General features: G+C 42.1%; 1 protein-coding gene across 1 annotated transcript in view; it reads left to right on the forward strand.

The window, feature by feature from the left end:
- ANO2 (anoctamin 2) overlaps positions 1–17387 on the forward strand; it is a gene marked incomplete at its 5' end in the record, with an annotated part of 267613 nt that overhangs the window by 114841 nt on the left and 135385 nt on the right. Inside the window, 2 exons of the mRNA XM_081127869.1 lie at positions 11951–12085; positions 16581–16741. Of these exons, the coding sequence (XP_080983995.1) occupies positions 11951–12085; positions 16581–16741 (296 nt within the window). The remainder of the gene's footprint in view (positions 1–11950; positions 12086–16580; positions 16742–17387) is intronic.

Here is a 17387-nt window from a genome sequence, read left to right on the forward strand (position 1 = left end):
TTATGGCGCTCAGACTAATGCTTAATAGTTGGAAAAACAATTTGGAAGTTTTTTGTTTTTATTCTTCTACAATTTTTAACATGACTCATGGGCACATAGTGATCTTCTGGGTCAAGATGAGACAATGGAGATTTTTCCTATTTTGTACTTTCTCTGCGTGTATGTGTGTGTTATATACAATTATTCCGATTCTATTATCCATTAGTCATATTCTAGTGGTAGAAGAGGGAGGTACAATTAGCCATGGAAAGAAAGGATTTGGAGTTGACAAAACAGTGGAACAATGGAAGGGATCAAAGATTCTCGAGATAGACTTTGGTTGGAAATTCAGATGTGAGCTAACTGAATATGGACCTTGGGGATGTGGTTAAATTTCTTTGAGGCTTGTTTTCCTTATATGCAAATTGAAGGAATAATTCCTAACTCATAAGGTAGGGATAACCATCTATGTATGTAAAAAGCCATATTGGTGCTCAATAAATGTTCCTCTTCTTCCCTTTGTTGGTGGATGAGAAGGGAACAAATTTTGGAAAAGAGAAAGCATCCAAAAAAGGTGCATGCCCAGTGACAGAACAAACAGAGTTATTTTAAGTTGAGAATTACATCTGGAGTTTGAAAGAAAAACAGCTAGAGTTGAGATTTCACATGGATGGGCACTGAGGGAAGAATAGGGGCTGCAGAGCTCAGGATGGACATGGCTGTGTCTCCGTGAAGAGCAGATGTAACTTGGGAGGGCTGGGCTCTAACTCAGTTCTCCTGGAGGTTCCTCCACGCATCGGGTGTTCTTCAAAACCATCGGCACCAACCTCGTCCGTGAGCTTTCAGTAAATGCTATGTTTTGTACCAAGACATTTCTTCATTACACTTTCAACATAAAATATAACTGGTTACTTGGCATAATTGTTTCATGTCACAGTACTGGTCTTTCTTCCCCTTGAGAATATTGAAGGACACTGAAGAACAATTTTTTTGTCATATGAAAAAAAGGTTTATTTTTTTCTGCCACCCGCACACATTATGGGACAGCAAAGTCAAAACAGTTATTCTACCTCTTTTATTCTAACCTCTGGCCTCTTTTCTTTTTGGAAGAATGTGGAGTAAAAAAGCCACAGTACTTGTGCTGGAATCTCTGGCTTTATGATTTTAAAAGCACTTTTCCTTTGCTGTCTAGGGATATTTGTAACTCAGTGAGATGAAGGTCATTTTCATTTAACAGTGACACCTACTTGCTGGGAGACCTTGAAGCAGGGCCATTCTGTGACAGCTGTGCAGGATGTTTGCTGAACAGGGCACCTGGCCAAGGGGACGTAAGGGGACTGAATTTACTCTCAGCACATCATGAACCCTGGCACCTCTTTTTCAACATACTGAAGGAGTGTATAATTTTAAGTCTATATTCCCTTTTTTTCTCAGCTGGATTGGGAATTAGCACACAATGATGATGATGATGATGATTATGGTGGTGATGATGATGCTAGGGAACATTTCTGCATATTTACTATGTGCCAAGTGCTGTTTCAAGCTATTTACTTTATATTAACTCATACAACTCTTCTAACAGTCTTAATGATGTATGGTCTTTATTTTTCCCATGTTAAGCTCAGGTCTCTACTTGGGGCTCTGCCTAGTTATTGGTGGTGATTTTGGACAAATTTGGTAATGCCCTTCAGCTTCAGTTCCCTAATGAATAAAATGAGACGATTGTAGTAATCAGAAACTTCTAAATCCCCTCAACCCCTTTTTTGACTTTTGAACTTTGTATTATTTAAAGAAGAGGTAACACACTCAATTGGGTAATTGAGAATGAAGGGAAATCTACAAGGGATGGAAACACCTCAAGGATCAACAACAGTAGGGAGTTGGTAGCACCTTTAGGCCCAAAGGGGCAAGAGGAGGTTGTAGGCCCGGCCAGGCATGGCTCAGCTGTTGAGCATCGACCTAGGATCCAGGAGATCATGGTTCAATTCCCAGTTGGGGCACATGCTCAGGTTGCGGGCTCGATCCCCAGCAGGGGGTGCGCAGGAGGCAGCTGATCAATGACTCATCATTGATGTTTCTATCTCTCTCTCCCTCTCCCTTCCTCTTTCTGAAATCAATAAAGATGCATTTAAAAAAAAAGAGGAGGTTGTGGTTAAGGAGCCCAGAGAGAGTGGTGCTGAAGCTACCGCACAGGGAGGGCTCTGACAGGGAGGGCCGTGGCCTCCGTTGCCAACCCAGGGCTTTGCAGCCAGACAGGTGGAGGAGATGAATTTCCCACAGTCTTTATTTTACCACCCCTCTATCTCCTGCTGGTGCCTCCCATTGGCCAACCCAGCAGGCAGAGAGCCAGGGGGCCTGGTTGACACAACCTACTGAAGTCACCTTGTTGGGGCACAGAGCTGGTGGAGCTGGGTGGAGAGCAGGTCTGCAGCTCCGCATAAACCACCTTCACTGCAGCACAGGTGTCATCCCCTTAACCCTCTTAGGAATAGTTTTTAAGTCAATATTATGTGGAAAATGATGAAGAAATGATTCTAAGTAAAAATGTCTTAAATAGATATTAATGGAGATTGTACTATAAAATTCATCACATATAGTGTTTTATAATATTCTTCATACATAGGGACAAGTTCATCCTTTCCCTTTTTAACAAAGGTGGCACACACTTTTTATGTTATTACATTAAACTGTGCAAGAAAAAATGTTCCAGCAAATACATTTTTAAATAGTGAAATGTCGTCTTTGGTTTGGGGCAATGATATATATAAAACTTAGATTAAAATTTATCACTGTATTATAGCTTCAAAGTAGAAAAAACCCCCACCACTTTTATGACCTGGCATTTGTCATATTTGCAGTTTGAGTGAAAAATTTAGCTGGCTTATTATCTAATATTTATCCTGCATTCCTAAACTATGAGCTAAAAGAGACAGTTTTGGGCTATGTTTGCAAGGACTTTTCTGCAGATTATACATGCTAGTTGCGGACAATCTTTAACTCCCAACAAATAAAAAGCCAATTGGGTATAATACCCTCTCCACCTTTAACATTGGTTTTTGGTAATAACATATCTTCATACGTCATATAATAGTTTTGTTCAGTTGCATGCATTTTATGGATCTATGTGAGTATCATTGAGGCAAATTTATCGAATTCTTTTTTGCCATTTTTATGCTCTGCGTGCTATATTTCACCATCAGTGTTCCTTATGTTTCCATCTTTATTTAAAGATTGGACATGGGAAAACAAAACAAAACACCAAACACTATTTAAGAATGAAAATGAAAACAATGTAAAATGGCCAAAACCATTAGGTGATAAATGATTGGGGACTAGCCATGAGCATGTGTCTCTAATCACCATCTGATGTGTACTTGGAAGCTCTCATGCTGCTCACTAATAAACAGAAACTGTCTAAATAATCATTTTATGCACTGCTTATTTAACAAGTAGAAATTGGAACACTGCCGTGACTGCCTTTTCTGATGTGAATGCGCTTCTGGGGGTTATTGGATTTTGTAAATCACTGAGTGAAGAATTTTGTTTTAGATTCTCCTTAGGGTTCTTTTCAGTTTTCTATTAAAGTAGAAAATAAATCATAATACTTAGCAAACTAGGAGGCTCAAGTCTGCATTATCATATCCCCTGTGACCTAAGAGACACATGTCATGGGTAAAGTATAGGCTTGAAATCAGGCAGCCCAGGATCAGAGCCCGGATTCTATCTTGTTAGCTGAGACAAGTTACTCAGCTTCTCTGAGCTGTGCTCACTCCCTGCTTAGAGGAGGGACAAGCCTAGTAACCCCTTATGGGGTTACCATGAGGATTTAGCCATCCATTAAACACATGCTTATTAAGCCACCACTGTGTCCCAGGCATATGCTAGGCACTAAGGAAATAATAGTGAATAGGACAGAAAAAGTGTCTGCTCTCATGAAGCTTATATTCTAGCAGCAGAGACAGACAAAAACACCAATAAATTTAGAAAACAATGTTGGGTAATGTTAAGTGTTATGAAGAAAAATGAAGCGCCCAGCTGGTGTGTGGCTTAGTGTTTAAGCATCAACCTATGAATCAGGAGGTCACAGTTTGATTCCCAGTCAGGGCACATGCCCAGGTTTCTGGCACAATCCCCAGCAGGGGGCGTGCAAGAGGCAGCTGATCAATGACTCTCATCATTGATGTTTTCATCTTTCTCCCTCTCCCTTCCTCTCTCTGAAATCAATAAAAACGTTTAAAAGAAAAAAGAAAAATGAAACAAGGTGAGAGGTCAGCTGACGTTTGGAATGAAGTGATTAAAGGAGGCCTTTCTGAGGAGGCGATGGAGCAGAGACTGAGGAAGTGAGTGTGAGGTCTGAGGAAGGGGTATTACAGGCAGAGGGCACAGCCATAGCAAAGGCCCTGAGGTGGGAGCAGGTGTGGTATGTATGAGGAACATAAGGGGCCCATGAGCTGGAGCAAAGCCAAAATGGGGGACAGCAGGAGAAAATGAAGTTGGAGTTTTGACCATTGCAGGGCTCCAAGGTCTAAACCAGGAATTCCCCAGGGGACAGCCTTCGGGTCAGAGGCTCCCTCTCTTCATCCATCATAAGGGTGCACACATTTCTTCCTCAGCTGGATACCACCTTGTAAAGGGAGTGGTTGTGGGGACACCCTTGAGCTGGGAGAAAACATTCTGACAGGGAGCTTGAGCCTTGAATTGACTGAATATTTAACCCACGCTGGCCCCATCTCATGGTTTCACCCAGGAGAGGCCTTTGCTGGCTTTCCTGGCCGTCTATAGCTGGGGAATTCCAGGCTGTCTTTCAGAGAATCAATCACTGTGAACTTTAATTAAAGGCTCAGCACTTTCTCTTTGGGCCCCTGCCCATTATGCTGCTAAGAGTACCCGAATCTGTTTGCCTTTAACCCACCTCCTGAGGGGCCAGGAAAGCCTGACAGCTTTTTGGGAGACCAGGAAGGAAGGTGATGTGGGCTTGGCAGGAGCTGAGAACAGAAGTTCCCTTCTCCAGCTGACAGGGCCAGCTCCCGTGGAACAAGCCCTGCTGGCATGTCTGCTCCATGCTAATCATCTCTTGCTCAACTTCTGATCTGCTCGCTTGGGAATGGTGCCGGCGTCCTTCACCTCCACCGCTGCCTTGGGCTGCCCTGTCAACCCCCAGCCTTGCGTTTCAGGGCTGTGTTTGGGAAGCCTTGGCTTTTGTTAGCCTGCCTTCGTGCTTCGTTCAGGGGAGAACGCCCCTTCAGCTCTGGTGACAGACAACCTGAAAGACACGTGTATCTGACATGGATTAAATGCTGTCTGGCTTGAAGTCAAGAGAATGGACAAATGATCTCCAGGGAATCTGTTGGCCTGAAGATTATAGGATATTTGGTATCTTTTTAAAACCATTTTAAAATCAAAGTATAACATACATATAGAAAGGTGTATATATAATAAATATACATAGCTTGCTGAACTTTTGCAAAGTGAACACACCCATACAAGCAGTACCCAGACCAAAAAAATTATTAGCACCCCAAAGGTTCCTCCCCAACTATACTCCCTTCTAGTCACTACCTTCCTAAGGCTAACTACCATCAGGACTTCTAGCACAGTTATTTTGCTTTCACACTTTATATAAATAGAATAATACAGTATATCTACATTCTGTAGGGTCTGGCTTCTTTTGTTCAACATTATGTTTGTAAGATTTGTTCCTATTGTTGTGTGTTCCTGTAATTTGCTCATTCTCACTGGGCAAATATATCGCAATGTATTTATCCATTGTATTATTTACAGGCATTTGGGTAGTGTCCAGTTTGAGGCTATTGTAAATAGTGCTGCTTTGAGTATTCCTGTCTGTATCTTTTGATGCACGTATATCCATTTCTATAGGGTATGTACTTAGGAGTAGAGTTGTTGGATTGTAGGGAAGCCCATGCTCAGCTGTAGTAGATACCGCTAAGCAGCTCTTCCAAAGTGGCTCACTCTGTATGCGCCCCACCAGCACCATGTGAGCTTTCTGGTTTCTCCAGATTTGGCCCACAGTTGGTATTTTTCCACTTTTTTCATTTTTGACATTCTCATGAATGTGTAGAGCTATTGCATTGTGATTTCACTTGCATTTATCTGGTTAGCTGGTGATTAGGGAAGTTGAGCACCTTTTTATAGGTTTATTGGTCACTTGGGTTCCTTTTTTTCTTTTTTTTTTAAATTTATCTTTATTGTTGAGAGTATTACAGGAATACCATTTCCCCCCCCAATTGACCCCCTCCACTTCGCTCCCACCCCCTTCCCAGGCCTTCACCCTGTTATTAACTGTGTCCATGGGTTATGCATATAACTTCTTTGGTTAATCTCTTCCCATCCTCCACCCCGCTTCCCTCTTTCCTCTGAAATATGATCGTCAGTTGCATGCATCAATGTCTCTGGATCTATTTAGTTCATCAGATTCTTTTGTTCGTTAGCTTCTTCTTAAAGAAGACCCTTCAACTTTTCCTGTAGTGCTGGTTTGGTGGTGATTAACTCCTTTAGCTTTTTCTTATCTGTGAAGCTCTTTATTTGACCTTCAATTCTAAATGACAGCTTTGCTGGGTAGAGTAATCTTGGTTGTAGTTCTGTGTTTTTCATCACTTTAAATATTTCTTGCCACTCCCTTCTGGCCTGCAAAGTTTCTGTTGAGAAATCAGCTGACAGTCGTATGGGTGCTCTCTTGTAGGTAACTAGCTGTTTTTCTCTTGCTGCTTTTAAGTTTCTCTCTTTGTCTTTAACCTTTGGCATTTTAATTATGATGTGTCTTGCTGTGGGCCTCTTTGGGTTCCTCTTGTTTGGGACCCTCTGCGCTTCCTGGACTTGTAAGTCTATTTCTTTCCCCAGGTAGGGGAAGTTTTCTGTAATTATTTTTTCAAATAGGTTTTCACTTCCTTGGTCTCTTTCTTCCCCTTCTGGCACCCCAATAATATGAATGTTGGGCCTCTTGAAGTTGTCCCAGAGGCTCCTTATACTATTTTCATATTTCTGGATTCTTTTTTCTTTTTGCTCTTCTGGTTGGGTGTTTTTTGTTTCCTCATGTTCCAAATTGCTGATTTGATTCTCAGTGTCCTCTATTCTACTGTTGATTCCGTGTAAATTATTCTTCATTTCAGTTTCTGTAGCCTTCATTTCAAATTGGTACTTTATTATGTTATCGATTTTCTCAGTTATTTCCCTAATAGTCTGCTTAAACATCCTCATAAACAAAATTCTGAACTCTCTGTCTGTTAGATCTGTTTCATTTAGGTCCTCTTCTAGAGATTTCTTCTGTTCTTTCTTTTGTGACATGTTTCTTTGCCTCCACATTTTGGCTGCTTCCAGGTGTTTCTTTCTATGTATTAGGTAGAGCTGCTATGTCTTCTGGAATTTCTAGGGTTTGTATAGTCGGTGTCTTGTAGGGTCCAGTAGCTCAGCCTCCCCAGTCACCTGAGCTGGGCCTTCTAGGTGCTCCCCTGTGCGGGCTGTGTGCACTGTCCTGTTGTAGTTGAGCCTTGGTTGCTGTTGGCATCCCTGGGAGGAACTGACCCCCAGGCCAATCAGCTGTGAGGACCAGCTGCAACTACAGCCAAAGAGCTGCTGTGCTGGAGACACCCCTATGGAGCAGGATTTACTTCAGTGGAGCTTTGGTGTTCACCAAGTGTGCCCCTTGAGTGTCACTGGTGGATGTGGTAGGGTGTAATCCAGCTTGGTCGAGTCTGACCACCAGGTCCACCGTCTCTGGGGCCTCCCGGGAGGTGCAAAGTCAGCCTGTGACAGTGCCTTGCCCAGGGCTACCCAGCATGAGCTACACAGCAAACCGTAGATGGCTGCTACTTGTGCTGGGCTTGGCGGTGTCCAGGAGAGGCCAAGCTATGTACCAATGCAGGTTGCCGCTAGTGCCAGGCTTGGGGCTGCTTATCAAGCCGTATGGGACCCACTGCTGCTTGTTTGGGAGTTTTTAGGAAAGTTTTAAGCATGAGGCTCCAGAGGCCACTTGCACAGAAAAGCCCCTGGAAATGGCCTGGATGAGCTGCAGGTGGGGAGGGGCGGGGCCTCCGGGAATCACGGGGCGGGGCCAAAGGTGCGAGTCAGGTGCTGGCGATTCAAACATGGCCCCTGCCTGCCCGCTGTGTGCGGGGAGGACGCACCAAAGGAGCCATGGCCTCTGCCAGCCCTTCTGCCTGGGAGAAAGCCGCCCCTCCACCTCTGGCCCGGATCTCAGGCAGGTTAGTTCCTCCCCAAGTGTCCCGGGTCCTTTCAGGCTGCTGCCCGGCGCTGGGCTCAGAGGGAGCGTGTCCGAGTGAGTCTGTGCTCGGGCCCTTTAAGAGGAGCTGCTGGGGCTCCCGCGGCCTCCGTGACCCTCAGGGACAGTCCCCGCTGGTTTCACAGCCCGGAGTTGTGGGGACATCTCTTCCCAGCCCTGGAGCCCTGGGCTGGGGGCCTGCTGTGGGGCTGGGACCCCTCACTCCTCCAGGAAACCCCTACCTTGGAGATTCCCTCCCGGGTTTCAACGGTGGTACCGGGTGTGCGCCCGTGGTTGCGTCTCCAGGATTCAGCCCCGATCCGCCCGCGTCCCCGCCCCTCCTCCCGGTCTCGATGCTCCTTCAGCTCCCTGGTTGTGGGGCTTCTGTGCAGCCGGATCTCAGGAGGCTCTGAGTGATGGTGTTTCTGTATTTTAGTTGTGATTTTGATGTGGTTGCGGGAGGCTGCGGGTGCCGCTGTTACCTACGCGCCATCTTGTTTCTCCTGGGTTCCTGTTTTTTGAAGGGTCCCTTCAAGTCTTTGCTCATTTTTCTGTTGGGCTGCCTGCCAAATTCTTACTGACCTGTAGAAGTTCTTTATGTATTGTGGATACAAGTTCATTGTTGGGTATATGTATGCAAATATTTTTTCCCACTCTGTGGTGTGTCTTTTCACTCAATAGTGTCATTTGATGAACAGAAGTTCATTTCAATGCAGTAGATCACATGGATTTCCAGAGTAATATCACCAACAGCAGCTAATATTCATTACTTGCTTACTATGTCCTCATGATTGTTGCTCATTTAATTTTCATATTAACATATTTTTAAATGGAAAAAATAAAGCTGAGAGACTCGGAGAAACTTTCCCAAGTTAGGAAACAGCAGAGGCCAGATTCATGCCCAGCTCCTTCCACTCCAGAGCCTATGTTCTGTGATCTCTGTTATAGCACAAAGGGTACCAACTAATAGCCCCTGGCCATTGTCCAGTCCTTGGATGTCCTTTGCTTGCCTTGCACATTTGTATTTCAGTTGAATTAGTTGCCAACATTGAAAAATTAAGAGAAATACAGATTTCTAACTTTTCTGGGAAAATTGTGGGGTCGGACATTACTCGTCCCATTTCCCCACATGCCACCCTGGGTTGGTAGAGCTAAATAGTTATTGCTCCCCATAGATCGACCTGAGCTCTCTAGTTTTCCACTGGAGAAGCTATGGTTTGTCACACTTGGCTTTCTTCAGTCATTTATGTTTCCCACCTGGCTCCTGGCTGTAAATATTCTCTTTGTTCCTTTGTGTATTATATTCTTTCTTCTTCCTTCCTCCTCCCCCTGCTCCCCTACCCCTGCCACCCCAGGTTAATTAAAGAGTTTCTCTTTCTACCTTTGGTTTTCAAAAATTTGATTATGATGTGTCTAGGTATGTGGGTTTTTATTTTTGTTTTTGTATTTATTCTGCTTGGGGTTCTCTGGAGTTCTTGGATCTGTGTTTTAGTAATTTTGATTAATTTTGGAAAATGTTTAGTCATGTTCCATTAAAATATTTCTTCATTTATATTTCTCTTAACCCTTCTGGGACTTCAATTACATATATGACAAGTGCTTTGATATTATCCTACAACTGTTGATTGCTAGGTTATTTTTTTTCTTTTTTTCCTCTTTTTTTTCTTTGTGTCTTAGTTGGGTAATATTTATTGACTCACATCTTGAGTCTTTCCTTGGCTGTGTTCAGTCTCCTGCTAAGGTACTCTAATGAAGACATTTTCATATCTGGTATCATTTGTCATTTTATTTTCTAGCATTTTAATTTTACATTTTTGTATTTCTGTCTCTATGAAAATTCCCAATTTTCTCATGCATGTTGTCCCTCTTTTGCATGAAATTCTTCCTCACATATTAATTTTAATTATTTTAAAGTCTCTATCTGATAATTCTGGCATCTAGATCAATGTTGGTTTTGTTGATTTCCTTATTTCTTGACAATAAAAATGGGTTTATTATTTTTCATGTGTCTCAAGATTTTTTACTGACTTCTGGACATTGTGTATGAAAGAGCAGTAGAAACTGAAGTAAATGATGTTTAGCCCTGGAAATGTGCTATATCTCTTCTGTCAGGCTGCTAGTGAGGGGAGGGGAGTCAGTGCAGTCAGAGGATGAGCGAGGTTTGGATTTTGTCGTTGCTAGAGTCACCTTCACTGGACCACATATTTCAGATGTCTTCAGCAGTGGGGTGCTATTACTGTATGCTTTGTGTGGGCCATGGAGGGCTGAGAATTTGTTTTCGTTGTTCCCTTTACTGTTGGCTCTCAGCAGTCCTTTGCCAGAGAAAGGTCTCCTTCCTGGCCCTCCCCTAGCAGCAGACTGCTGACCTTGTTGCTCACTGCTTAAGGCTTTTGGTTTGAATGGGAGATGGTCCTGAGAGATGGGTGGACTTTCATGGCTGTGTGGAACTAAAGGAGCTCCCTCCGTTTCCCTACCTTGCCCACTATTCTCATGACTACTGGGTGGTGGCTGTTGGATAGGATCTTATGAATGAGTGCAAACTCCTCTTGTGTCTGGAGCACCTAGTTACTTTAACCTGTCATGCTAACCTACACTCAGCCTTCTAGAAATTAAAAAAATTTCTCTGTTTCTTCCTACTCACTTTTATAGTTACAAATATGAAAGTGTTTGTGTGTCCCACCTTTCCTTGGAAGGGCTTCTCTCTCTCTTTTTAAAATTTAGTTTGCCTGGTTCCCTTGCAACCTCCACTCTGATGGGTTCAAGAAGAGTTTTATTTTCACAGGCTATCCATATTTCTCTTGTTAGGGTGGAAGCTACATTTCTCGCAGTTGTCTGCATCCTAGTGGGGAGAGCCCCTCGGGTAGCGGATAAAGAGGCCAGGCCGTTCACTGTTCTCACTCTTAGTGCTTCCATCACAGCATGGGCTGAGCTCCCATTTCCCTCCTGGATTTTATGTCAGAGGCTCTTGAGAAATAAAATACACTGCTCCTCTGTGGATTGTTTTTTTTGCATCAGGTGACCATAACCAGTATTTATTTAAGGGAAAAAACCTTTTTAGAGGCTTAGTGTGATAATTTACTAACTTTATGAGCTGGGAATAAAAAAAGATATGTCATGGTAAATTTTCTTTTTAAAATGAATCCATTTTTAAAAATTATAATAGTAATTCATTAACAAAGAAGAGAGTTAAAAATACAGAAAGATTAAAAAAACAACAAAGAGATAAAAACCACCCATTATTTTATTAGCTAAAGAAACTATTACTAATATTTTATCAAATTTATTCTAGTAATTTTTCTGTGAGTATATTTATGTTAGTTTGTGTACATAAGTGTACATCCTCAAGTATATAATTTGTGTATTTTGTTTAAATAAGCCAGTTCCAAAAGGTGTGTTTTCCTGTGGGTTTCACGGCATTCGTGGAACGATGATGTGTTATTCATGTTTGTCTGGTGAAGATGCCAAAATTTATGGAATATGTTTCGTTTGCTGTGAGGGCTGGATTCCTTCTTGCAGCTCTTTCACATAGGCAGCCAGGACAGGCGTGTATATGTTATTCCAATGGAATGTAATTCATTTCGGAGAAGACCAGTTGTTGGTTCCTTGTGCTAAGGTCCCCCTTTCATGTAGCTTCCATTCCTTTTTATTTATGCAGACCCATTGTCAGGTTTAGAACCAACAGAAATGAGGAAAGTATATAAATGTTCTTAATATGTGTTATACTTTCTTTTCCAGAAAGTATTTTGGAGAAAAAATTGGACTGTATTTTGCTTGGCTGGGATTATATACATCATTCCTCATCCCATCTTCTGTAATTGGCGTGATTGTGTTTCTTTATGGGTGTGCAACAATTGAAGAAGATATTCCAAGGTAAGACAATTTTAAAGAAAGGGGCTGGACTCCCATGACAGTAGTTTGGAGTTTCATCTTAGTTGCAAGTACGTTTCACACATCTCCTTCTAAAGTCCCCGCCCTCTATCCTCCGCTTACCACACATGTAACTTTTCTCCAGAGACAGATCTGGGAGCTATGGATTCTGGGAATAGCTTCATAGCCATGCTGGGCATGATCCATTTTCTTTCCTAGTCAAGCCCTTCTCCAGAGCCAGGTTCTGATGTGGGCAGGTGGATAATGCCTGATGAAAAAATTGTGCCTGAAAAATGCTTTTCCCCTTTAACTTCATGACTCTCCCCTACCCCCAGGTTTCCCATAAGATCCAAGGCAGGAAGTATTGAATGGTCTTGGGTAAAGATCACATGTCTTTTGGTCAAACACTGTTGGGATAAAATGCTGTGAGGCTGTCTATAGAAACAGACAGCTCTGGAACTGAGGAAGGCCCAGCCTCTGGTCCAGGAGTCAGAAACTACAGGAGGTGACAGTTCCCATGGTGGGGCTCTTGGAGAACCAAGAAATGGAACAAAGTCTAGTCCTTATGGGGAAGAGAGAGCCTACAAAGAAAGTAAGCTCTATTTTTAAGTGCTTACTTTCTTTGCCCTCTAGCATCAGGGAAGCACTAAGACTTACCAAATACCTACCTTGTCTAGGCATGGTGCTAGGTGGTTTTATGCACTAGTTTCTTGGTTACTGCAGAGATGAACATTGTAAATTCTATATAAGGTAGTTATTATTTTCACCTAACGGAGATGGAGAAATTGATGATAAGTGAGGTCACATAACTTATTCAATTTCAACAACTACTAATTATCAGGGTTGAGATTTGACCTCTGTGGCCTCCTGCTGCTCCAGAGTCTTTGCTTTTTCCAGTAGCTGTGAAGTCTTCCAGAGAGCTCATCTCCTCCCCAGCAGCCCAGTAGCTCAACTGGCCTTGCCTGATACATTCTCAGAAAACACGGCTCTCATGTTTTCCTTGCCTAGTTGTGATCCCTAGAGCTGGACCTCAGGTTGACCAAAACTGGAAATCTCCATACTGTGCTTAAAGAACCAATGCCAGTAGAGTGAGTGAGGCGTCAGTGTGGTGGTTTATATCAGGACTTGGAACTTGTGCCCATATGGGAAAACATAGAACAGTGACCACTGAAACTGGGAATGACTGTGGTCTATACATGCTGCAAAGACATATATCTATGCACATGCACACACACTCATATATGTATCGATGTATAAGCATGTAAAATGTGATTATTATCATTGCAGATGTATCATATTGCCTGCCAGAGTGTGTGATGTTTTAAAAACTATGGGTAGCATCTCATTCATGAATTATGGAACCAGTTTAATTGTTATGTTTTAAATGAACTAGAATAAGATAGGAGAGAGTAGAATGATGTATAATATTAGTATTCATCACAAAAACAAAGTGTAAGTATAGTTGCCTGAGATTTTATTTAGATACATGGGTGTGTTTATGGGAAGATGGCATGTATATATTTTCATACTGGAATATGATATAAAAGACTTTCAAACTGTAGGTCATAGTCAAAAAAGTTTGAAATTAACTGTTATAAAATTGAAATTTGGATTGTCACTTTTTCAGATTCAGGGTAGATTGTGGCAAATCAAGAAGGTGTAAATGATAGAAAAAATTAATCATATTGTGAATCAGAATTATACAGCCATAAAAAATACAAGCTCTGTGGGCCTGATGGAAACTCACAAAATATCACTCCTATCAACAAAGGAATGGCCTCCAAACCCCAATACTAAATCTAAACAAATTCACATTCTTTCAGACTCTGTGTATATCAGCCACTCCTAAGCATAATTAAAAACTTGCACTATTCCTGGGATTATTTTAGGGGTTTCTAATTTTGGCATTAAGCTTGGAAGTTACGACCTATGTATCACTTTTTAAAACCTTTTTATTTTGAAAACATTATAGATTCACAGGAAGTTGTGAAGAGAGTACCAAGGGGTACAATGTACCCATCACCCAGTTTCCCCCGATGGTTATGTCTTGTATAACTACAGTGCAAAATCAAAACCAGAAAATTTACATTATGTGGAACTTTAAATGGTACCTTTTATTGCCAATAACTTTGATATGTGAGATACAAGTATCATTTGTAAGTAATAATCCCATATGTGCATGATACATCTATAGAACTTTCCTCTACTCACCAAAGGATTGGTTCCATTTGTTAGGCATTTGCTTACATGGGTAGGAAAGACTGGAGCATTTTTAAAAAGCTGATTAATCTAAACCATATTGAAAAAATTTGGTTCATTTAGGTCTGAACCTTAATAACAGATGTTCTGTCTGAATTTCCTGAGTAATTGCCTCATTGCACCTTCTCCCTTTCTGCCAGCACAGCTATGTGCCACCTAAACTGTGAGCCATGAGTCACTCCTTAAGAACACCACTTGCTTTGGGTTTTTATCAACCTGTGCTTTCTAGAGAAAATGACAGTTTGAAGAAATACATTATTTGATTGAGGAGGGTCTGTGCTACAGTGGCTGCCATATTGTACAAATGATTGAGACTTGACTATACTCTAATTTTAAAACCAGTAATTTACATAGCACTTAAGTTTCAAAATGCTTTGCACCAAGTTGGTTGCTAATACTTTTTCATCCACATTTTAGCACTGACTAGATTTTATTAGGGTTGACTAGGATCATTCCTTCCCCCAATCTATGTATAAAAGCCCCTGAAGAACAAAGTCCCTACTCAGATGTTCTCAGACTCGGCTTCAAAGCACCACATTTTACTAGAATTTATACAGACCAACAATTTTTGGTGTGAATTTGTTTTCCAAGAGGGCCCTCTCCTCTCTGAAAGCCTCAACTCCTTCTCAACTCTGCAGCGAACACTTATCTGACTCAGGAGACTTGAAATAAACCTTGCTCTCCAGTGAACAGTAAGAACATGCCCAGGTGAAACTAGCACGGCTGAGCTTATTAATAAAATGTTGCTCTTTAATATTGTCGATGCGCATGAGTCACTGCTATTGACACTTGCCAATGGAGAGCTTAGCAGCGAGTCAGTGGAGGAACCAAGATTTATCCTAGGACACCTGGAGTTTCCATTCTCCCACACAGGGGCCTTTTCCTGTGGTGGACTTAATAGCTCATTAAAACCGGGCCTGAAATCTGGGGCTTGACAGACAGTGAGAGCCCTTAGTAAAACCCTTCAACTTCTTAATGAAGGAAAACTAGATCCAGGCATCCCTTTGACTTCTGGGTTGAATCCAAGCACTTGTTTAGCACACAGGGTACCAGCTTGCTCACTGGCAGTGGCCTCCCACTAGCCAGCCATGCTCATAGCACCCTCTGCTGCCTCTTTCCAGAGAAAACACAGCAGCAGTTTCCAGCGTAGGATCCCCTGCCTCCCCATCACTGTGTCTCTAGATGCTCTGCAAGAACAGCCAATGCTTCATTTTCATGAAATCTTGAGTTCTCCACCCTTTTCCCCAAACCATGAGCCTAATCATCCACCCATTCCCCAGGAGGAATATTGCACACCAGAATGATACGTTCATTCATTTTCCTACCAATATGTGGTGTGGAGAGACATTGGGAAGCCAGTTAGGACTGGTTGTTCCTTGTTTCTTATTTACAAGCACTCATATGAGCCTAAGTTTATTGGATCCAGCTAATCACATAATGAATGAATGGAATTTCAAATATATTCATTAGTCTAATAAATAGAAATGCCCTGAGAACCTGTTAGACCATAGATGATGGTTCTTTGACTCATGCTTCTCTCTCGAAGCTCATGGAATCTAGACTTTGGAAGAATTTACCTCATTCTTTTATTTTCCCTAATCCCATTTTGTGGTCATGATCATTTTTATTAGGTTGAGCTTCTTAATCCCCATTCTACAAATGGTCTTGCAGCTGATGTACTTAGAAAAGGTCTTCCAGTCCAGCTCTGACTCCATTCTTCTTCGCATGCTCCTTCCAGGAGCAAGGGCCTATGTTGGTCAGGCCAACACAGCCGCTCATGTTTGTTTCTCCTTGTGACAATTTTTATGCATTTATGAGACAGACCGTGGGTTTGAGAAGACAGCCTATGCTTGAATGATGGTGAAATCTAACTTCAGGAGGGTGATTCATTTATAACTGCTGGTGCTTCCCACCAGCTTCATACACTCCACACATTTTGAAGGGGGCTTTATAAGGCATCATTCAGTGTACAATATCTTTGATAGATGGTCACTAACTTTCTTTTGGGATGCTTCTAATGGCAGGGACTCCATACCTCAAAAGTTGGCTCATCCAGTTTTTGGACAAAATACAAGAATAACACTTGCAAGGTGAACAATCCAATCCCACCTTCTTTAACACACCTCCTGTATGGAGTTGATAAGCTCAGCCATGGATTCAGAAGATGTGTTGGAGGTGGTTTGTTTGGGGTGGGTCTTGTGTGAGCTCTACCTGACCCAGTAGCCTCTGTCTACTGCAGCAAAGAGATGTGTGACCAGCAGAATGCCTTCACTATGTGTCCCCTGTGTGACAAGTCCTGTGATTACTGGAACCTCAGCTCAGCCTGTGGTACAGCACGGGCCAGCCACCTATTTGACAACCCTGCCACCGTCTTCTTCTCCATCTTCATGGCTCTGTGGGGTAAGTGGTTATCATGAGGCTTGCTTATGTGAGTGGTACCTTGAAATGGGCACAGTGACCATTTCACTAATGGCCATATCCTTCAGTTTACTTCCTTTAGCATTTAGTCCTTGTATCTCAAGAAGTATTTTAGGGATGACAGGTTTCTCTCTTTTACTCATATATGTGAATAAAACTAGGGATATTCTCATGGATATATTTATCTTTATATATATATAAAGATACAGTAATGTTAACCTTGTATTAGTCTCATGTATGATTTAATCAGAATTTGAACCAATGCATATTTGAAAACCCCTAGCACATCCATAATGAACCTCCAGGAACATCTACTAAGACATGTAAAGTCATAGCTATCACCCAAAATTACACTCAGCATGGTGGGATAATGGCCATAGTCACAGAGTTAGCTGGTGGTAAAGGCAGGCCTAAACCTGGTCTCTTGATTCCAGGTTTAGTGTAATTTCTAGGAGAGCATGAGTGTAGACTGTAGAGATTTTACTTAACATCACAGTGCTGTTTTCAGTATTCCCACTCCGTGAAGGGATTTGTGAAAGAAAGAACAAAGAGTTCCCTCATTGTCTTTCTCCTCCCTTCTGCCCCTCCCATCTCAGAGTATCAGGGTAATAAGCTTTCTCTAGGTCAT

This window comes from Miniopterus schreibersii (genome assembly GCF_964146895.1).
Source record: "Miniopterus schreibersii genome assembly, chromosome: 2".
In the NCBI taxonomy this organism is placed as follows: Eukaryota; Metazoa; Chordata; class Mammalia; order Chiroptera; family Miniopteridae; genus Miniopterus; species Miniopterus schreibersii.